Source organism: Psittacula echo (genome assembly GCF_963264785.1).
Source record: "Psittacula echo genome assembly, chromosome: 7".
In the NCBI taxonomy this organism is placed as follows: Eukaryota; Metazoa; Chordata; class Aves; order Psittaciformes; family Psittacidae; genus Psittacula; species Psittacula echo.
In genome coordinates this window covers 59,145,966-59,169,571 of record NC_137740.1, presented here as the reverse complement: position 1 = coordinate 59,169,571, position 23,606 = coordinate 59,145,966, and the positions used below count along the sequence as shown (strand labels likewise).

General features: G+C 41.1%; 1 protein-coding gene across 1 annotated transcript in view; it reads right to left on the bottom strand.

Annotated features, from left to right (window-relative positions):
• LOC308223650 (glypican-5-like) overlaps positions 1-23,606 on the bottom strand; it is a gene marked incomplete at both ends in the record, with an annotated part of 348,155 nt that overhangs the window by 77,407 nt on the left and 247,142 nt on the right. The window contains one exon of the mRNA XM_080622975.1: positions 8,850-9,000. Coding sequence (XP_080479101.1) covers positions 8,850-9,000 — 151 coding nt within the window. The remainder of the gene's footprint in view (positions 1-8,849; positions 9,001-23,606) is intronic.

Here is a 23,606-nt window from a genome sequence, read left to right as displayed (position 1 = left end):
GGTGTTCTCATTAGCATTAGGAGAAACTCCTGCAGGGAATGTCTTTATCTGGTCATGCAGAAAGTCATTTATACCACTTGGCAAAACCTCCTGTCTTGCATGGATCCGAGCTGGTGGTACTGGGAATGCTCTCATCTCAGGTCTAGGCATGAACATCTGAAGGAACTGAAATCCCTTTCCTTTACGCCTCAAACTGCCATGTAAATGCTGCAGTGGAGGAAGGATGAGGAATGATTATACTCTTCTTCTCATATGCATTTCAGTTTAAATTATACTGTGTAATGAAGGACACTAAAATGACATGTAATACCTTATCCCTGTGTTGGCAGATTATAAAATAGATTCAATCAGGGACAGAAAGGTGGGAAAACCTCTTTCTTGCTTTCTGTCTCCCTCTCCCTTTCTTCTTCTCTCCCTCTCATTCTCTCTTTCACTCTTTCTTTCCTTCTTTCTTTCTCCTTTTGTCTTTCTCTCTTCTTCCCTTCTTTCTTTCCTTCTTCCTTTCTCTCCTCCCTCTCTCTCTCTCCCCCACCTATTTCTTTCTCTCTCTTTTTCTGCCCTTCTTTCTTCCCTTCTTCCTTTCTCTCCTCCCTCTCTCTCTCTCCCCCACCTATTTCTTTCTCTCTCTTTTTCTGCCCTTCTTTCTTCCCTTCTTCCTTCCTTTCTCCATCCCTCTACAATGCTCTGTCTTCCTATCCCCTTCTCAAAAGCCCCCTCTCAGCTGTTTTCTGATCCCATTTGCACAGAACAGAGGCTGCAGGAAATGTCCCTGTCACCCAGATAAACTTTCACCCATGAGATAGAAGTGTGACAACACCATGAGTTCCACGTAATTCATCTCAGGATCAGATCCTACTGGTTCAGTTAGCATGAATCAAAATCTGCACTTTTCACCCTGATTATTTCGGTTTCTCTGGTTTTCTTTGCCCCCAAGTCTCTTGCTAAACTGTATCTCTGCAACAGAAGCCAAAGCCAGAATGTGCAGCCAGGCAGTGGAACTGCCACCCTTTTCTCCCTCCCTACACATGCTGAAGTCCCTCTGGCAGGGTTTGCTCATGCTCCTCTTGACAGAGGCTACCCTTTACCTACCACCACAAATGACAACTATAAAGTTTTGAAACCATTGTGGTTTTTTAAAAGTCAACCTTAGGTAAAGGCATAAGCTGTTACTGTGCTGTACTGTGGATAGAATGAGGCATTTACACTAAGGGCTATGAAGGAATTTATAGGCTTTCTATAAACAGAGCTGGAGATAAAATGTCTCGTGCAAGTAAGGGTGCAGAAAAATGGCTCTGTAAGGCAGTGGGATGGGGATAAGGCACGACGGATACGGTTCTCTAGGCAGGAAGATGGAAGACACTGAAAATGCAGTATTTCTGTGGGCTAGGATCATCTGTGAGGAAAGTGAAGACATGTGGTGATGAGGAGCTGATGAGCATGGCTGAGTGCCAGCAGATATTATGAACTCAGAATATTGATGTTTTGTACTAATAATTACAAAATCAGCAGCTGTACAATTACATATTTGGATAAATATAAATGTAAGTGCACCCTGTAGCATGGTGAATGGAAATGAAGTATGATTAAAATGACAGCTTATACAGTAATATTGATGCCTAGAAAAGGCAGACAAACTGGGAGAATGATAACATAATAAAGGATAAAAGAATCAGAATATTGATATTCAAAAAGAAAAAAAAAAATTATAATGAAAACATTCATGAGCAGTGAGAAAAATACATTAACTTTCCAAAGCTGTGAGAGCAGATACAGATTAGACAGAAGGCATTAAGAAAACAGACATTTTACTTGTCTGCACTTATAAAGGCATTCTGGGGCAAAGGAACATCCTTCTCATATGCCCTGAAGAAGAAATATACAACCAGGATAATCTCTTCTGATAGTCTGGCTACAGCAGAAAGATGCACTGAAGCTGTGCAGTGTCTAAACAGCCAAGAAGAAAGCCAAAGGTTGGAATCTGTCATCTGAAAGTGCTAACAAAGTAAATTTGTTGCAGGTTGCCACTTGGGTACTGAAATGTGACAATAAGCAAGATATTGAACAGAGAGAGATGTCTGAATTCAGAAAGTTCGTATTAAAGGGAGGGAACTTCATGAAAGAATTAGGAAGAAGTACAGAAGAAAACTGTTATTGGGATTAGATAAGCGTTTGGCAAAAATCACAGTAATAAAGCACAACTGACACACAGTCATGTTCCAAGTCTCGCTGGGATGACACAGGATGTGTTTGTTTAATGAATGCCTGCACAGACTGATAGGATTTTAAAGTATTGTTTAAAATCTGCTTTGTCTAAGAGTCAGCACTGGTCAGGCACTTCATGTTATTCGATAGAAACCTGCTGCTTTTGGGATGGGGGCAAAGCAGAAGCCTATGTGTGTGTGGAGCAAACAGCCAAGCGAGGGGAAAGGTAAAATCGACATCTCTATTTCCCAATTATCTAAAGTTTCAAGGCATGTCAGGAATGGGGTTAATATATCTGCCCCATCTAGGGGCTGAAGTTTTTGACCAATGTATACATTATACCTACAGACGGGAGAACAATGCTGATAATACACCGATGTCTTAGCTGGTGCTCAGTAGCACTTACCCCCGATCAAGGACTTTTCAGGTTCTCATGCTCTGCCAGGGAGGAGGGGCACAAGGAACCGGGAGGGAGCTGAGACAGGACACCCAATCCAAACTAACCAAAGGGTAGGCTAAAATATATGTTTTCCTTAACCTGTACTGTTTATCTGCCTTGCCAGCAAGAGGACAGCTGTAGTCCAGGGCTAGCTACATTCCTTACGACTTTGCACGACACTGTATCAGGCTCCTCCAGACAGAAGCTTGGATTAATTTCTGTCTTACACTGGCTATGAAAAACATATAGCTTCATCTAAAGTATAGTGATACATGCTAGTGAGCAAGCCCAAAACACCTGTGGCCTTCCCATCCACAGACAGATGTGCCTATGGACCCATGCCAATTGGAGGCTTCCACACAAGCTTTCTCCAACATATTCCACACCTTCCACAAAGCCTAGAGCTCCATAGAGCTGACTTTGGACTTGCACTAAACGCCGGTCCCTGTGGTCTAAATGTTTGCTTTAAACTTTGTTTCATGGCTAATCACCTGATGATTTCCCTGAATAAAGATCTAATGTTGGTTGTTGCTGCTGGGGTGGGACCTCACCGCAGCATACAGCTGTGCAGCACAGCTGGGAATGGAAAATCCCCCTACACTAACTTCCTTCCCACTGAACGGGCTGAAACATTTTTCCTTTTCTCTGCACTGCAGAGAGGCAGGACACAATGTGAATCTGTTGTTTTTCCATGGCCGGCAGGACGCTAATCCCTCTCCTAGTAAATATTCTTGTGGCTCGATCCTGCAGGGCACTAAGCAATTTCTGCTCTTTCCACCACCACCCCCCGCTTTCCAGTCTAGTAAGGGTTTAAGAATTAGCATTCACATTGGTGAACACAAGTGATCGAAGCTCATGTAAGAATATGCTTAGATGAACACACAATGCTAAGTAAGGTTCAGACTGAGATGCTGCTTTGCCCTTCTGCCTAGAAACCTGCAGGAGTGAAGCAGTGCAACTTGAAGAGCAACTTCGCTATTCATGCTCAGGATTTATATGGTTTGCTTTCCTTTTCTTAAATCTCTCCTAGCAAAGCTTTGTTCCAAGATGATTAACAGATGTTGTCATTATAAAGTTGGTACTTGCCAACAAAGAACACACGGGTCTGCTTGAGAAACAGTGCTGTTTCCACAGCTTGCCCCAAGAAGAGATACTTGTGGTAACTGGGAAAGCCTGTGAGAATACATTTTAAAGTACCTTTTACCTTTCATAATTTCCTAAGAGAATGCTGGTTTCCTGAGAATTTGTTTATCTTGTTTGTATGAAATAATCTAGATAAACACATGAAACAGAATAGAAAATTAAGCCCTTTATGATAAGGGGGTATGTAGTGACCTTTATAGATAACAATGAATTTGGCAAGCAAAGACTTATTTGTAACAAAGGGGAACCAAAAAAGCTCAGCAGCAAGTAACAGCCACGAATTTTAATTGAAGACATAAAATAAACAATTAACTGATAAGCAGAAATGCTTCTCAAAGGCTAGAAGGTGGCCAACAAAAGAATGGGATTTTACTATCCATTATCAAATGAGCTGAAACACATGACCAGCAATTCCCACCCCTCCAAAAATTGGGGAAAAGGATATCTGGCTGGAATACACAAGTACAGAATCACCTCTGTGTTTACCTACCACACTGTAATCTAAAAGCAAGGAGCCAGCAATTTGGAAAAGATGGGAAGATGGCAATGTACCCTGTCTGCAGAGATCCTTTAACAGTTATGAACAGAAATGTGTTGAAGATGTTTAGCTAGAGATCGATGAAACTCCCTGCAATTTACTGCTAGTGAAAACGTGACCTTTTTTCCTGGCAGGTGAAAAGGAATGAACGTTTGATAGGTTTTCAGAAACTACTTAAAAGCAATCGAAGTCTTTTGCAATGCTCTCAACATTTAAATTGTAAATATAATTTTCACATAGGTTTCATATAAAGGACAGATGTAGTACACTTTTACTACATTCTAAATTCAGCATTTCAGGGGCTGATATTGAAACCCTTTCCCCTCTTTTCTCTTTTCCATGGATCTGTTGTTAAAAGCATGATGGCTCTGCCAAAAAGTCTGTGCTTTGAAAGGCTTTTATTCCTCTTTTATTCCTTTTGTTCCACTGTATGATTCCATGCTACAACATGCACTGATGAGATCAGTGGCATTTTAGAGCTATCATTTGTGTCTCACCCCTACCTGCTGTAGTCAGTAAGAATATTCCCACTGACTTTACTAAGCTTCAAATCAGGGTTTTACTTGGGATTTAGCTTTAGCTTCAATTCATGTCTCAATTCTCTGTGGACTTCAAGCAAGCAAGGAATAGTAAACGTTGTTGTCCTGGGTTCAGCAGCAGCAGTCACTTTTTCTCCTTCTTAGTAGCTGGTGCAGTGCTGTGTTATGACTTTCGGCCTGGGAATAATACTGAAGCCTACGGCCACACCACCCTGAAAACGCCCGATCTCATCTGATCTCGGAAGCTAAGCGAGGTCGGGCTCGGTTAGTATGTGGATGAGAGACCACCTGGGAATCCTGGGTGCTGTAGGCTTTTGTCAGTATTATCCCCAGGCCGAAAGTCAAAACCACAGCGCTGCACCAGCTACTAAAAAGGAGAAAAACTGACTGCTGCTGCTGAACCCAGGACAGTTGTCATGCTCCACTTCTCCAAAGCCATGGTTAGATGTGCTTGACAGGTTTTAAGTTTAGGAAATATAACAAAGTCAGAGGCTGTACAATTGGAAACACCATCTTACAGACATGCAGCAAAAGGAAATTCAATTAATTCAATGTTTATTTCTTTACCATACTATTAAAGCAAAGAAGCTCTATAATGAGATTACTGCATTTTATCTCCTAATTGTATCCAGATATGCAAACCAGATTTACTGCTAGTGGCTTGTATATACTGCAATATTTTAAAGCTAATTAAGAAACAGCATCACTATTGTCACACGATGAAAATACTCCTTCTTGCTGTTATGAATCAATACCATTTTCTAGAATTTATGGTAACTACCTTTTTAATTGGATATAAACCCCAGTAAATTCTGAAACAGCCAGTTATGTAAATGTAACTCTTTTAAATCCAGGATGGTATCAGCATAAAATATTATAATTAATTAGATTGCAAAAAAAAAAAAAAAAGGGAAAAATGAAACAATAAGTACTCGGAACAGGTTGCCCCAAGAAGTGGTAAATGCTCCATCCCTGGCAGTGTTCAAGGCCAGGCTGGACAGAGCCTTGGGTGACATGGTCTAGTGTGAGACATCCCTGCCCATGGCAGGGGGATTGGAACTAGATGATCTTAAGGTCCTTTCCAACCCAAACCATCCTGTGATTCTCTGATTCTGCTATTCTGTTATTAAAGCCAGCTGTATATCAAGCCTTGGAAATACTCAAGTTTTTATTTAAACACCTGAAATCTTCCATTGTCCACGTAAGCATGTGTACACATCCTCCAAACCCAGGGTATTAACAGTTTAATTGTTCATTGAAAAATAGTTAGCACCTGGCTTTTGTTTGTATTATTCGACATAGAGAGGAAAGCAAATCCCCAGGGCCCCAAACATCTAGCAGTCTTTTCATTGCTTATGTATATAACACAATAAACAATAAAGAAGCTAAGCAAGTAGTTTTAAAATAACATTGCATTAAAGTTCTTCTATTCAAAAACACTGGTAAGTGAATGGTAAAAATCTTTACTTGATCTGTTAGTTGTAATTCCATAATGATTCTTAAAAACACTGTCACTGTGGGATCATACCTCATGTATTGTGATCATACAGCTTGTCAATGCAGATTACATTTCAGGTATTTATAACCTAATCTAACACTTTACACAGATTTCAAAGTACATGTTGAAGCTTGGTTTCCCTGAATTTGTTATATTTGTGAATATAAGTCTTGACTCCAAACTAATCACAGCACGTTTGCAAGTCTCACTTGTATATGGGATTCCTTTTCCCACTCTCCACTTAGTGGCAAAAGGACAAGGAAGAGGTACTTGTTTACCTCAGTAGACTAAAGCAGAAGATTCAAACTTACCTGAGTTCCAGCTACCTTAAAGAATTATTTTCCCACACTATTATATCTGTATTTCATGTAATGGCACCAAATTGCATCCAAACCACATTATATTTACACACACTATGGTAATTAAAGCAGTTATGATGAGCTGAAATGAATCAGAACTTCCAGATATGATAAACCAATAATAAAAAGTATTTAGAAACATGTTACTTGTTACTGGGTAACTCTAATAAGGACTTACCCACGTATTATATTGCCAGTATGTTGGTGGAAGTTAAGTTAATTGTGACGCTGATTGTACATTTGATGACATACTACCCAAGTAATTTCATTAATAAATATTGCAGAATCATATTGGAGGCTATCAAGGAATTTTATTTAAGCAGCTACTCACCACTATAAAAAACCCAATACTTCACATGCTTTTTCAGGAATATATACTTTCAGCCAACTCTAGATCATCCTTCCGTATCATTATGCAAAAAATACGTATTTATGTTAACACTTAGCACAGTCTATAAAGACATTAATTTTCCATTTATCTGAAAAGCCTGCCTTACCTAGGAAGGCTTTTCCAGCACTTCTGTGATGTAGATTTCACTGGAGATATTAATCACTCTAAATTTGAGAAGGTGTGGCAGTCAAGTGACATTCCCACTGACTGGAAAAGGGGAAACATAACCCCCAAGCATAAAAAGGGAAAAACTTGGGGGTGCTGGTTGACGAGAAGCTCCCCTCAACCCAGCAGTGAACGCTTGCTGCCCAGAAACCACCCTTGTCCTGGGCTGCATCCCCAGAGAGTGAACAGCAAGTTAAGAGGTGTATTAGAAGGGGGTGTATTAGAAGGGGGGTGGTCAGTAGGTCAAGAGAGGTCCTCCTTCCCCTCTACTCTGCCCTGGTGAGACCGCATCTGGAATATTGTGTCCAGTTCTGGGCCCCTCAGTTCAAGAAGGACAGGGACCTGCTGGAGAGAGTCCAGCGCAGGGCAACTAAGATGATTAAGGGAGTGGAGCATCTCCCTTATGAGGAAAGGCTGAGGGAGCTGGGTCTCTATAGTTTGGAGAAGAGGAGACTGAGGGGTGACCTTATTAGTGTATATAAATATATAAAGGGGGAGTGTCACGAGGATGGAGCCAGGCTCTTCTCAGTGGCAAACAATGATAGGACAAGGGGTAATGGGTACAAACTGGAACACAAGAGGTTCCACTTAAACTTGAGAAGAAACTTCTCAAGTGAGGGTGACGGAACACTGGAACAGGCTGCCCAGGGGGGTTGTGGAGTCTCCTTCTCTGGAGACATTCAAAACCCACCTGGACACATTCCTGTGTAACCTATTCCTGTGTAACCTTATCTAGGTATTCCTGCTCCAGCAGGGGGATTGGACTAGATGATCTTTTGAGGTCCCTTCCAATCTCTAACATACTGTGATACTGTGAGTCTTCCCCTCTAATCTGCCCTTGTGAGACCCCATTTGGAGTACTATGTTCACCTCTGGGGCCCCCAACACAAGAGGGATGTGGAGCTGTTGGAGTCCAGAGTAGGCCATGTCAATGCTCCGAGGGTTGGAGCAGCTCTGCTCTGGAGGCAGGCTGAGAGAGATGGGCTGGTTCAGCCTGGAGAAAAGAAGGCTCCAGGGAGACCTTAGAGCAGCTTCCAGTGCCTAAAGGGGGCCTACAAGAAAGGTGAAGAGAGACTTTTGACAAGGGCCTGTAGTGTCAGGACAAGCAGGAATGGCTTTAACCTGACAGAGGAGAGATTTAGATCAGACATTAGGAAGAAGTTATTTCCTGTGAGGGTGCTGAGGCGCTGGCACAGGGTGCCCAGGGAAGCTGTGGCTGCCCCATCCCTGGCAGTGCTCAAGACCAGGGTGGATGGGGCTTGGAGTAACCTTGGTCTAGTGGAAGGTAGCAGGTGGTTGGAACTGGATAAGCTTTAAGGTCCCTTCCAACTCAAACAGATCTGTGATGATATGAGTCTATGATAAATTTTATCCGCACGCCAAGCGTTAAATTATATTGGGTTACTGTCTGTATTACTCTATTTTTACTGCAGCTCTCCAGATTAAGATTCCAATCCTTTCAGTTTAGTAGGATTTTGACAGTAATTTAAGCAGTGCGAGTCTGAGCTCTGTTCACCTAATTGTGATATTTATGAATTTCTAAGCTCTGTATGTGCCTACAGAAACTGTATTTACCTGCTGTGTGAATCCTGTCACCGGATCCTTGACAGCCATCTTCATCATCACAATCCCCACTTGATTCCAACTCTTCACTTCTTCCACCGCCACTGCCAGCATCTCGGGAAGCCCATCTTTCCAGTTTTAATTTTGCCTTCTCAGCATCCAGCTAAAATGGAAGAAGTGAAAAGCCAACAATGGTCAGAACATTTACACACTTCCTACCTCTGGTGACCAAGCTGGGTTGCTAAAGCAACAAGCAGTTTCTCATTCACTTTCAAGAACAGCTCCTCAAGTTGGAGGCTATTTCTGGCAATGACATCCAAATATTTAGGGATAACAGACTATACCATCAAATTTTCTCCACCACAGATGATGAGGGACATTTATCATCAAACTTTTAATTGAAAGCACCACATCCAGCAACGTCATCACAGAGAGCTCTGGTACTGCAGCTTCTCCTCTTGCAAACCACAGTCTGGAGATCACTGGTTAATGATGGTACAATCTGCCAGGTGTCAGTGTACTTATTTTGGGTTATTCATAGTTTAAGACCACAATATACTTGACAACCTTCGAAGAGTTGAGGGTATTTGCTACTTTCTATCATGGTCACTTGGAAACCTTAGCCCCTACCCGGCACAGTGTCATTTGAGATGCCTCTACCAACTACTACTTGTTCATGAAATTTCACTTGAAATATATTTCTTGGACTGACTATAAAATAAGAAAGCCTTTTCTAAAACGAATCTAAATATATTATAATAGACAACACTTGCTAAAACAATATATTTATGCCCAAACTTATCTTTTTGATCTTTAGATAACTCTCCTGTCACCATGAACTGTTGGCTACTATTAGTGCTAGGGAACAAATGATTTTTCAGTTCCAAAAAATTCATTTTCAGTGAATCTAAACCCAGCCTATCAAGAGCAGCACTATCTGGAAACGAAGTAACTGGCTTAGACTCCTCTTATTAGGCATTCTTCAATGAAGGATGGTGCGGGAGAAGCCTGAACCTGTACCCCAAACCTGAGAGGAGGACCTACTCACTAAGCCTCAGAGCAGCTCTCCTGTTGGAGCTGTACTATTTTTGTACAATATGTTGGAACCAAGGTACTCCATGTTCCTCAGCGGCTGCCATCCCCTCAACAAATTGCATTTGTGGTTGCTTGTGCAAAGGACATTTCAGGGTATTAAGAGAAGGCAGGAGAGCTTCTGCAGAGAGAAGCCTCAACAGCTCAGCTTCTCCTACAGCCAGAAAATATCCTGAGTGGATTTTCCCACAGCCTAAGTTGTCCCGGTTTCTACTATTAAGTTACTATTCCTCACCACCTCCCATCCCCATTTTGTGAGTGACTACCATACCTTGTGAATCTTGTTGGAAAATTACAACAGGGGTGCTGGGTTTAGTTTCAAGGGATTGAAACGGCTGTTCCACTATTTGTGATGAGTTCTTTCAGCTCAACCTACAATGCACATGAACAGTTCTGAAAGACACTGGCTTGTTTGTCTCTTGTTCAGCATTATGAAAACCTCATTTGTATTAGCTCTGCAGGGACGGTATGATGAGGTAGGATGAGGACCCGTTACTCTAGTTATGTGGAAATATATTAACCAAATGGGAAGACTCTGTAATGCTTCTTGAAGCCACTCAGGTTATGAATCTATCCAATACCCTTATTCACAAGAATCTCCCCCTGAAGTATTGCAGATCCATTTCAGGCTTTGTGATCTGCTTTATCCCAAAGGACTGTGATTATTCTTGGCACTGAATAAAATGTATTTTGAAATGTAGCTACTTTGAAGATTCAAACACATTTCACACTAAAAAGGAGGTGGGCTGGAGCTGTGGGAGGAACTGGAGCACAGGGCTAATACAACTGTATTAGCTGGGTTGAAAGGATGATGACAGATGCAGCCATTTCTGTGTAGTGGGAAGCTTTGTGTGATAGTCTCCTTCTTCAGACACTGGACTGCCATCCTCCACTCTGGGGCTGACAAATGCTTGGATCAGGTCAGCACAGATCCTGTTCTATGGAGCAACAGATGCCAACTTCTATATGGCAGCATTCAGGAATTTTTTCACCCTTTCACTGAAAAGATCTCTTTGCTCATTCTGAGGACACAAATAACTTCACACTGCACTGGGAAGATCAGTAAGTGGGAGGAGAGGGTATGGACTCTAGTGGGGAAGCATATTAAACACACTCTAATTGTTACTGCATGACTGTTTTTTATAAACAAGTTGCTTAATGTTGAGCCTCGGTATTCACAGGCGTAAAGACTGATGTCATGGCAATACAGAACAGCATCCTGTTGAACAATTGGAAAAGATCTGCCTATGAGGGAGAAAGATAATCCAGTTCTTACACAGTTCTATTGTGTCCTGACCGTATCAGAGAAGACTCATTCGTTCTTAGTTATAATCCTTCAGAATGAAAAGAAATGGCTAGGTGGTGGACAGAATGGACACAAAATGTAATAAGGGCTTCTAATGACTGTTGCCAGTCAAAACAAATATGTTTACTGCATGTTAAGGTACTCCTTCTTTTCAAAGATTTGATTTCCTTCAGTGCCCATGGCTCAGTCCTGACCTCTGCTCAAAATAAGTAAATCTTCAAACCAAATGTGCACCACCTTCTTGGAGAAAGCCCAAGAAAAGAGCTCAGCTTTTCAACACGGTGTACGGTAGCATTTTACAGGTTTCTTAGTACCTTCACTACTGAGATTACCTGTAGCCCATATCTGCATCTCCTACCTGCTTTAATGAAGGCATACCCGGCTCTTTCTCGGCTTGCCAGTAGAGAGGGTCATCAAGTTGCACAGAATATCAAGTTGCTTACATACAAGTGCAGCATTACCACCTCAAGTCAACTCAGGTATGACCTACCAAACCTTTTCACCTTGTACAGCTTTTCCCAAACCCTTCCAATGACTTATACATCTGCGGCTACCATTCACCTAAAATGATGGCCCAGAGCCCAACTTCATACAAAATGAACTGTTTGTCTATAAACCAACCCATTCCTGGAGATGAAATCATGTAGGCGCTTCAGTGAGGAGCTCCACCCACACCATGCAGCCCTGTTGAAAAGCCATGTCGCCACTGCATAGTGACTTGTGATGTAGCACCTTTCTCTTCTTCACATCTTGAAGAAACACTTGTCCTTTGGCTACTGCCACAAGACCTTAGTGAGATCACTGCTTTAGTGTGATAGCAAAGCTTATGCCAGCCTTTCTCCATCTCTTTTTCTCATAGAATCATAGAATCTTTTTTCAAAGGCCTGAGAATGCACTGAAATAGCACAGCCTGCACCAGGATGGACTAGGATGGTGGAGCTTTCCAAGAAGACCATAAGGAAAGACACTGGCAACTCTGCACAATGGTTCCAGCCTGGGAGTACAGTGTCTTAATGCTGAGAGTTGATCCTTTGATTAAACAATCGCAATGAATTTCAGGCTGGGCACTGGGGCTTGTACCTTTCCTTTCACAAAACAGAAGATATCCGCTGCCTAAGAATCCAGAAAATACTTGAATCTTAACAGCTTAAAAATTAAGTCTTCGAGTTTTCACCATATCTGAAAACCAGTACTTTTTTTTACTCACCAAAAGGTTATACAAATAGATCAATAAGATTTGTACAGCTCAACTGAAACTGACTCAAATCCAGACATTTTTCCAATTGCAACAGGCTTTGGAGCAGGTTCATAAACCTCCTAAGGGTTTTTGAGAAACTAAAGTCTTTCAGTAGGAAGGTGAAAGGTAAAAAGCACATATTATAATCCAGATCTGAGTCAGATACAGATGGCTATCCTCATGCATTTTATTTATTCCAGCAAAGATATCTTCTGTTCTGATGAGGTTGAAAAATTCTGATGATGTATGGTTTTATGGAGAAGAAAGAAGTCAGATGAGGATGGTTGTTGTCTATCTCCCTTATTAATACTTGATGATAGAGCACATGCATTCCCAGTCACATAAAAGAGTTCTTCAGACTTCAGAGGCTTCAAAGAGTATGTGACACAAGCACCTTAGCTTTGCATGCTGGTTCTAACCCCAACCCTCACTCTGACCATAGGAGTGTTAGAATATATATTTATTATCCTGTTTTGTCATGAAAGCATGTTGCAGTTGAATACTTCCACACATTCATTAAATAATAACTGCTCAGCTGTGGTTTGAAAGTGCCAATTTCAATCTCTTTCACTGATTCTGAATGGTCATATATGCATGTATATCTCTAAGCTGGAGGATAATACACTCATTTTGACTGAAAATAGGTTTTAAAACTGTATTTTGCATCAGAGTTTCAGACTGTTCAGGTCAGTGAACACAACAACGAAAATCTAAGAGAATACACTTTTTGAATAAAGCCACTTAGAAGTTGTGTGCTTGGAATATTCAGAGACAAATCTCACCCAGTAATTGTTTCCTGAGGGATTTCTTAATTAGTTTTCTATATGACGGATTTCCCTGTGAAGGCTTTTCCTCTCTGAAAAGACAGCTTTGAGGTGAAATCTGACTTTTGTCCACTTGTCACGTGAGCGCATGTATCACCTGCTGGCGTTTTCCCAGTGATCATATAATGTCTGATTGTACACTGCATTTAGAAATGGAAATTAAGCATCACCTTTTCACAAGGTACTTACAAGTAGCTGCCTTTTAAAAAGTGCTTTAGTGATATAAATATGATTTGCAGAGACAAAGCATTTTTCCAGCTTAGGCACAAATAATGTACAAAGCCTCATGTTGAAAAAGAGTCACAACTGACTCAATCCTTCCCTTCTCTTTTTCCCCAAATAAAAATAAAACCTCCTTTTTAAGCCATTATTAGGTCAGAAATGACTACAACTGCAAAAGACAATGTGCCTTTGTTTTTAGCCTATTATATACATTTTTTGTTAAGGACTGACATACTGCTTTAGGCATAAAGCTTCATTTTACTGGTGCCTTGTGACTGAGCAGATGTTCTCTCATTTTACAAAACAATAGCAACATAACAAATTTTAGACATAACTGCCATAGAGATGCTTATTCCAAGTGGGTCCTCTCCTTTGAGATAACAGTTACGGTTAATTTTCCTCCACATATGCTCTTAGCTCCTTTTTAAAAGCATCTGGCAGTTGCTTTTGCTGTTTCTTTTCACATTTATCTAGCACTCATGTATTACTGTGAAAATAAGCAAAATGAACATATTTGTCTTCAATTTTGTCAGACATTTTCTTTGGTTTGTTCTTCCTTTGTCTCTATTTCATAGAAATCCCAAAAGGCTCAGTGCATTACCCCCTTCCAGTTCCTTCAGAAAGCAGCACAACTCAAGGAAGTAGTACCATTCAACTCTTAAATCCTTTTTTTAGCTAAGGAAAAGACATATCTAACCTTCTGCAGCAAATGACACCCCCAGAAGGTTTCCTTCTGCTGTATTTATTCAGGTCCTTACAATAACCTTCGCGTAAGACTCCTGCTTTACAAGTCACCTGTACAATATTAAAACAATTGAACTGAACAGCTATACATAATTTATGTAACACGGTAAAGGACTTACAATGGGCTTAGAATTTATATTCATATCTCTCCCTACCAGAGCTTTTCTAACTAGGGAACTGGAATAATATTGGTATATTCATTTAGTTTATGCTTTTCTCTCTAGCCTAAATACCTCCCATTTATCTGCACTGGTATTTGTACTTGTCTACACCAATGCTCCTGATATATACATATGTGTGTGTGAGTGTCTGTGTAGACTGAAGGGGGAAGGGTTTCTTCAAGCACATGGAAACAAGGATGGCTCTGTGAGGATGATAAAGGGGCTGAAGCACCTCTAATACAAAGACAGGATGAGAAAATTAGGGCTGTTCAGCCTGGAAAAGAGAAGGTGTGTGGAGACCTCATACAGGGCCTATAGGGATGCCAGAGAGGGACTCTTCATCAGAGACTGTAGTGATAGAACAAGACGGAATAGCTCTAAACTGACAGAGGAGAGATTGAGATGAGACATTAGGAAGAAATTCTTCCCTGTGAGGGTGCTGAGGCCCTGGCACAGGGTGCCCAGAGAAGCTGTGGCTGTCCCCATCACCAGCAGTATTCAAGGCCAGGCTGGACAAGGCTTGGAGCAACCTGCTCTAGTGGAAGGTGTCCCTGCCCATGGCAAGGGGTTGGAACTTGATGAGCTTTAAGGTCCCTTCCAAACCAAAGCATTCTATGGTTCTGTGCTTCTATGACACCACACTTCCACAAGGCCCAGTTGCTTGCATATGGTCTTGAGGGCTTGGCTTGCAGCCCATCTCCAGCAACAGGCTCAGAAGGCATGACAGGCTCACAAGATCCAGCAGCAGGTGGAACACAGTGACATAAAGCTTCCTTAGGATTACTACACGTTGCAGGGGAAATGACATGACTGCTTCTACAGTGTGTTTCATATTTTGCTTTTCATCTTCTGCTTCATTCTAGAATTCCGCTGTTCAAAGCATTTTAATCATTTGGCCAAGTCTCCTACTGTGACGCTGAGCATCCTCAGTACGAGCTGTACATCTTTTGGGAAGGTTAGTTTATCCATCCATCTTTCTCAAGCTAAAGAGCTGATGGAACTGGAGTTTCTATCTGGTTTAGTTTGTCTTTTTCCCATTAAATCACTAAATTACTGCTTTCTGAAACAGCATCTGCATTCCTCCAATGGATTTAGCTTCTTATGGTTTCTGTGCAAGTTTTTTGCAACCATTCCTTTCTTCTATATATGTAAAACTTCCCCCCCTTATTTTATAGCTCTATCTTCACAAACATTTTCCAATCCTCTGTCCTTGAGGCTCTGTATTTGCGTAAGCCTGTCTTTACCTGTGATTACTTTTTGTTCTCTTGGTTATGCACATTGACTTGTTACCCACCTCCTATTTTTATTGCCAGATGACACACTAGATACCTAAGGATCCACACTTCCACTTCTCTTTGAATACCGTTCATTGCCCCTTTGTGCCCTTCCCCTAATCTGCCTGTTATCTCTCTGATTTCCTGGATAGTCCACTGCAGATCCATAATCCACAGTCAAGAACCTAAAAGCAATTTTTCTCAGTTGATTATAAATGTAAGAGAATTATTTCAGCAGGAATCTCAGAGATTTACCTTGTTATACTGCAGGATTAATACTTCTGGTTTTGATGTTTATGGTTTCTGATTTTCAACTGCTTAGTAAAGGTGAGTCTATTTCTAGAAGAGTGTGAGCACCATGATCATTAATATTCACTGAATTAAATTCCACAAGCTACATATGTTCTCATATTTACTGATTACACTGTGAAGAAGCAACAAGAATGTGCAACCACAGGATCTTACCACTAATAGCAAATGCTTCAAAATAACAGTTTGCGTAAACTGCCATCCAAAAGTATTCATTTTGAATGATGTAAAGTGAGCTCAAATACAAAAAGACTTCCTCTAGCTAATAATCTGTTCTAACCAAGCTCAGCAGGGGTTTAAAGAGAATGAACAAAATTGGATTGGAATTCAGTAAGCCAGGTGAGTCAAGGAAGCAATCGGACACCTCTCCTTGAGTCTTATCTTGGCATTGGGCTGTACCTTTTGGGTATTATGTGATGCACCAAAGAAGATCTTTCTAACCCGCTATCTAGTGTTACTAACTTAGACATACACCTTGGGTTAGTCCCTGCCACAGGCATGAATTTCATCTTTAGACAGTTTAGCTTAGTGTAGTCTTTCCCAACAAATAAGACCCGCTTTTTAAACTGCAGTACATGTAGTCTGAAAATAGAGCAGATGGCTGAAAAACCTGTCATGTTAGATTAAGAATTTCTGCATCTTGTTAAAGCAAAAAAACCCCCAAACAACAAAAAGAATTTAAACAATGTAAATTTAGATTTAAAAAATGTAAACAATTGCAATAAAAACATAAGGTTAGAATAATTATTGGTGAAGACTATGCAGGAGCTGCTTACAAAAGGTCTCTGACCTTTCAAAACAGTCCTTTTTGGGACAGTGGCTGCTTGACACAACAGCTTCAGGGGCAGAGGGCTGCTGAGCATGCCAATGAGGTACTCAGAATGGCACTGTCACCAGTCCTTGTGATGTGGCCTCTTGCAAGAAAAATGTGGGCAGCAACATCTCTAGACATGTGCAAGGTGTGTGTGCGCTTATTAGATGGATGATAGTGCTATCACCAGTGGGAGCTGCACTTACTTTCTGTAATCATCACAATCACATAGTAGACCAGGAGGCAGATGTCTGTGCAAAGATAAGTGGCTGGGAGATGAACACATCGTGTCTCTGCCACACTGAGATACAAAGGCATGATGCCAGATCTGGCAAGCACTGCCTCCTGTGCTGTCACAAATGAATCTGTTCCACATTGCTTACGACACTGTTTCTCCATACTTGGAAAGGAGGAGCTTTAAGTGGGATAGCTTTTGCAGGGAATCAATAAAATGACCAGAGGAAGTGGCGAGTCTTCTGTGAAAGACCATGGATTGCTTTTCCTAGCACAAAGATGACTGGGAGAATAGAATTATTGTCTATAAATGAATTATTACCCTTAAATATGGACAGATATCTGAGAATAAAACTAGCCTAGATATAAAAAAGGGGAAACCAGGCTTTTTAACTATCAGAGTTAGGAGTTTTGGGCGCAGCCTCTCAAGAGCAAGATGCGGATGAAAATTCTCAAGCATTTGAAGACCTGGCTGAATACATTTGAGAGCCAAATTGCTCATGGTGTAAATGAGCTCCATGTGATATTTCAGGAGGTCTCTTCTAGACTCCTACCCTGTGTCTCTACACTCTGCTAGTTTCTAATGTTAGAAAATCGATTTGTAAAATCAAGATCACAAACCAGAACTACTCCCATTAGCTATGAGGAGTGTTATTTTCTTGCTTGTCTGATTTCTACACGAGAAAATTGTATATGCATACCAAATTATGTCCATTCTTTCTTCCAGGATACAAATGAAGACTCTTAGTTGTACTTGAAGTCAAAAGGTGGCTCAAAACCCCTAATAACTATTGCCGGGGCTTAATGTGGTTTACAAATGTCCTGTTTAACTAGGAGCTCTGACTCATCAGCTTTTAGACTTCTAATAATGGCCAAGTACCTTCTGTCTGATCAGACCTGGGAAGTGTGAAATGAGAAGTGCCTGCAATCAGGAGGCTGGTTACACTCCATCAGCCTTTGAATGGCACCCTTCTGATAAGCTGCAAGTTTTTATGGGTTAAATGAGTAAACTGTGGCCAATATAAATTGTCTGAGGAGCAGAGCCAACCTTTCTCCTTGCTTTGTACTCAGACAGCAATTACCTTTTTTATTTGCTGAAGGAAACATTCATGACATGCTCCAGTGCATGATAATTCTGTTTCATGTTCTTGGATAATTATCTGTTTTCAAGCTCTATGTTTGTGAAGATCAGTTTCAAAGTATGAAAAGTTTGACATTCCATTGGAAAGACTAGTGAACAATCAAAGCCTTTCATTATTTGGTAGTGCTCAATGGACCCAGGCTTTGGATTTGATGTTTCATGTTAAAACATGACAGAAGCAGTGGTCTGCTTAGTCTCCTCCACACTAAATCCCAGCAAACCAAGAACTAAAGTACAGTACGGAATTAAAGTATGGAAAATACAGTCAGGAAACAGATAATGATATTTGTCATCCATTTCACATGTACTGATGTTGGGAGCTCAATCACAAATTATTTATTCCATAAACTAGCAAGCTTTAATAACACTGCAACCCAACCTTTAAAACCAATCACACTGCCTCAGTGCCACCAGACTGCTCTGAAATCTTGAATATCATATTGCTAAATGTGTTGTGCTATTTACATGGTGCCACATGTACTGAAAGAGGAAGGATGGGAGCCTATGCTGCTATGAATCAGCAAACTGAATTCTGTGGAGCTGCTCCAATTTATTCCACATGAAGGGCCAGCCCAGATTTTTTTCGTTTGGGAAAACGTGGGGTTGTAACCAAATAGACAAATACATTTCGTGTTGCATGACTCTGACAGCTGAAAAGACTCTCTCTTTCCAGATGTTGCCCTCCCATGGTTTCATGGTAATATTTGAGGACATAGAATTGAATGTTTTTGCTAAGTCATTTTTATTTAAAAAGGGAAGAAGAGGGAAGAACAGATACTTTTGGAAGCAGCAACTGCCACTGAAGCTGTTTTACTATGGCTTCCCCATCCCGTTCTCTGATGTCCCAAGATGAAGTTCACAACACTGTTTTTACCAGTGGGTCTCTCTACTCACAGAACTGTTAGATCTGTTAAACTGGGTTAAAATTGGCTAAAAGGGTTAAAAAGACATGGAGGGAGTAGCAAGGCTGCCAGGCAGGGGCACAGCAGAACACATTATATAAGCTGTGCCTATTTATGAAACCAGGTTAAAATGCAACATAAGGACAAAGTGGTCTACATGGACTATCATCTGCTCCTACTGCCTTCTCAAAAGCCACTAACAAGATAATCTGATCACAAAGATCAAAAGCTCTCTCACTGCTGCACTAGGGAAACTGACGACTGCATTCTCCTGTGCTGTATATACCTGCAATTCAGGATTGGGAACTGGCCTGGATTTACCTAGAGATGTAAGGTGGCTTTGAAAGTTTTCCTTTCTATCTCATGCACACTATATAAAGGCACTGCTATTTCCGGCAAGAGGGCTGAAATGTTCAGAACACTCATTTGTCCGATGGTTTTATGCTTCCTTTTTACACTTATTATTTCAGACTATTTTCTGTTCAAGTGACAAAGTTCCCATTTAATCAATTAGAATAGCTTTCCCTGAAGTCCCTCCTGAGATTTCTGAAGGTTCTCTGTTCCACGTCACTAAAAGTTCAACTTTTTATTTACTTAAAACCATCATCCTCTTTCCTCCAATGACAGGTCTAAATTAGACTCTACTCTTGTATGGCTCTGTTAGACCTTATCTACATTTCAAGCAGTGTTCAAGAGGAGCACATAAAAGAGGTCAGCTCTAGTAAAGGGTAGAGAGATGTAGACTGGAGCTGGTTTCTGGTATTGTAATGAAACCTAGCTTGGAATAGGTGAAATCCCAGCAAGGGGATTCAAGGACTACCACTAGAAGACGGTGTAAAACAAAACATTCTGCTGATATTCTGTCTTCCCCCTTCTCAGCAAGATGCTTTTGCTCCCTCTTTCATTTGTATCTAATCCTTGCCTGCTCCTCTTCCTTGCTTACTCGTGATCCACCCGCTTCTTTTTTTTTTTGCTTTCTCATGTAACAGCATCCTATTTCCTGCCTAAATATGGTCATTGATTCAGCTGAGCCTGATGATTCTTGGCCACTTCTGCTTGAATGTCCAGCTTTGCTTCTATTTAATTGTGGCCTGAAACTGCAGCAAGTACCATAAATACACACATGGATAAGTTGCTGCTTTAAAACAAAAAGCTACAGGTGTGAGATACAGGATTTTAGAACTGACAGCAAACACTGCACCCAGATCAGCATTCTAACTACCAGTGAAATGAAGAACAAGTTGTGGCGTGTCTCATTTACATACCAACTCAAGGAACAGCTTTGCTTGCTTCACATTCAAGCCCACAAGGGTTCATGTACCCACACGCAGCTCTGGAAGGCACAATTATTTGTGATGACAAAGGATGATCTAAGCAAACAAAGGCAGACTCCCATGCACTTGTCTCTCATCCTCTGCATGAGCAATCACATCACATAGCCTTCATTCTGCCTTGGGCATTTTCCTAACCACAAATCATGAAACACAAGTCAGAGATGGCATACAGAGACTAGAAAGAATCTCCACTTCCAGCGTATTTCAGCTGCATCCTGGCTCCCTCTCCTTCCCAAGAGCTCAGGCATTGCTGTGCTGAGTCCTAAGTGCTGGCCACTCACACACACACTAGTGCTGACTGTAACCAAACCAGAAAGTAAGAGGAATCCCTAAAGAACCACTGGCATGACTACTGTATCTGGGAAGGTCTTTTAAGTCTTTCTGAGGTAATACAGCTATATTTAGCTGCTGAAACATAGCATGAAGTATAGCAAGAACCCCCACTGTGTATTTGGTCATCTGATACTAATTATGCATGAAAAAGAAGGAATCTATGTGTAGTTTAACTTCAAAGACAAGGCCGTGCTTCTTACTGTCAAGTAGGTAGGACTTGCAGTGAGACTGTGATTACAACTGCAGGGGCACACACCACTGGGAAATGTAAGGCAGCTGAACAGCTCAACAACACTAATGTTTCCTCTTCTCTTCTCCTGATAGTATGTTAAGCAATACTCTGCCCTAGGAAGCTATGGGGCAGAGTATTGCTGCTTTTCCTATTACTCTCATGTCGTAAAGGACTAACAACCAAATCAAAGTCTGCTCACAAATTTCAGTGCAGGTCATCTCTCAGAAGATTTTCCGTCATCAGTCCCAAGCCCTTGCCATGTTGTTACAAGGGTAAACTCCAAGTCACCAGCACATACAGGTACACAGCACATACAGGTACACGAAGAGAATCATAGAATCATAGAACAGTTAGGGTTGGAAAGGACCTTAAGATCATCCAGTTCCAACCCCCCTGCCATGTGCAGGGACACCTCACACTAAACCATGTGACCTAAGGCTCTGTCCAACCTGGCCTTGAACAAGGCCAAGGATGGAGCACTCACAACCTCCCTGGGCAACCCATTCCAGTGCCTCACCACCCTCACAGTAAAGAATTTCTTCCTTAGATCCAAGCTAAACTTCCCCTGTTTAAGTCTTAACCCGTTACCCCTTGTCCTATCACTACAGTCCCTAATGAATAGTCCATCCCCAGCATCCCTACAGCCCCCCTTCAGAATGATCCTACAAGCCTATTTATTTAGGAAAGCAGGCAAACAGCAATTTTGGAAATCACGTTAAGAATTACTTCCACCATAAAGCTCTCTCTTGCACTTTATGTCACCTTCCCCAGAGCTTTACCTGGGCTTGTGTATGATTGTAAGCTCTGCAGGGACGGCCTACTCTTCGGATTTACTGCCATGACAGAGGGCTGCTCTTAGTTGGTCCCTTATTTCTTCTGTAATAAACATGATTAATCATAATAATTAAAAGGATTTCCCCTTCCTTTTTGTTCTTTCACTACTGCACAGATGGGTGGTGGGGATTTTTCTGTTTTCTGTGCTGGGTTTTTCTTTTTAAGTCTGATCTCTCCACCTCTCCACTACAGTGTGTGCATACATCAGACAAAGAAGTGTCATTTTAATAAGGGGAATGGTGCTCAATTGTGCCCATGTTATAAAACACCTTTCCTCTTACTGCCTTTGTCTGACATGTTTTACTCCAGGTAAGTTATGTCACGAATACACATAATATAAATCTCATTGTGAATATTTAAATAGATGGTATCCTAATTTTCATTCACTTCAGATGTTTAGTGCTAAAAGGGATAGCAATACAGAGCCATAATGAAGGACCTTCTTGTCAAATTCCATCTACAAGGAGGCTTGGATTAATATGGAGCACACAGCTGAGGCATCCGTGTTTTGAAGTGCTTAAGAGACTCCTTTTAATTGCCACAATCTGTTGTGCCTTTCAGATCTGTTTGTGAAGGTGTTGGGCACGGTGTGTGTTTTGTTGATGAGCTATTCTTTGCCTTGTAACGAAGCAATGTTTTGTCTTGTGTCGGATATTAGAGCCACTGATATTTAAATGTTTAAGAACGGGAAATGAAAGACTGAATACTAACAAAGGAGTGAAAGCAGTTATGGGAACAGTTGTTAGACATCGTAAGGTGGTATTTTCTTATTTTATTATTATGTTTTATCTCTCTTCTGTTCATTAGCCAGGAGCTTACGAGTTTTCTTGCAACAGATCCTCTAGCCTAGTACTTTTGAGAAAAACACAGTTTATTACCACCAAGTAAATTGTGTTCCTATGGTGCATGTCCATATGTTTTTTATATCCTTCCTTTGGATCCACAGAGAATTTTTACATTAGTGGCCTCTTTCAAAAGTTCCTATCTTTAATATTTCTCTAAATGGTCTTGATATAGTGGAATATGCAGCAATGATTGATTATTCTCTCTGATTCTTCTTAATAATCTACCAAAAATGGGAATTTATCTCATAATATGTGTGGAACTACCTTTGGAGCAGAAAACTTCCATAAATGTGCTATTTTGTATTAATGAGAAATTATACATGTGTTAGCTCCACAGTAACCTTACATTTAAAATAAATGGCCAGTTCAGAGCAGACCAAGTCACTCTTTCCTTGCTGTTTGTAAAGAAGTGGTAACTGACTGAAGCAACCAGATTTTGCTATAATTTTTGTGAAAGCTCCCTTCTCCCTTTTACACTTCTCCCACATCATTTTTATTAGTAATACAGATCCTAGACTTACACACTAGGGCTTCTCCTCAGATGTCCATCACATCTCTATGCCATCTCTGCCATGCTCCCCCCAGGTTCACATCTCCATTACCCTCCCTTACGCCTCCGGGGTTCTTTCTTTCCCCTTTACCTGATCTCATGCAGATGCTTATTCTGCCCACTGTCCCTACCTACAAACTCTCCACCACTGCAGTCTGCTTGCTGTATCTTCTCCAAGCCCCTTTTTTCAGCTATGAAAGAATGGAAGTACTTGGGGTGCTGACCTAAAGTTGCTGCCTTCATTAACTTTCTTGTACTACAACTCCCTTTGTATACTGCCTTCTAAATTAAGGTATACGTGGTATTTGGAACACGATCCAATCTCACTTAACTCTTTGGAAGTTAGTGCAGCCGCAAGATCAGAACCAAACCACTCTCAGAGTA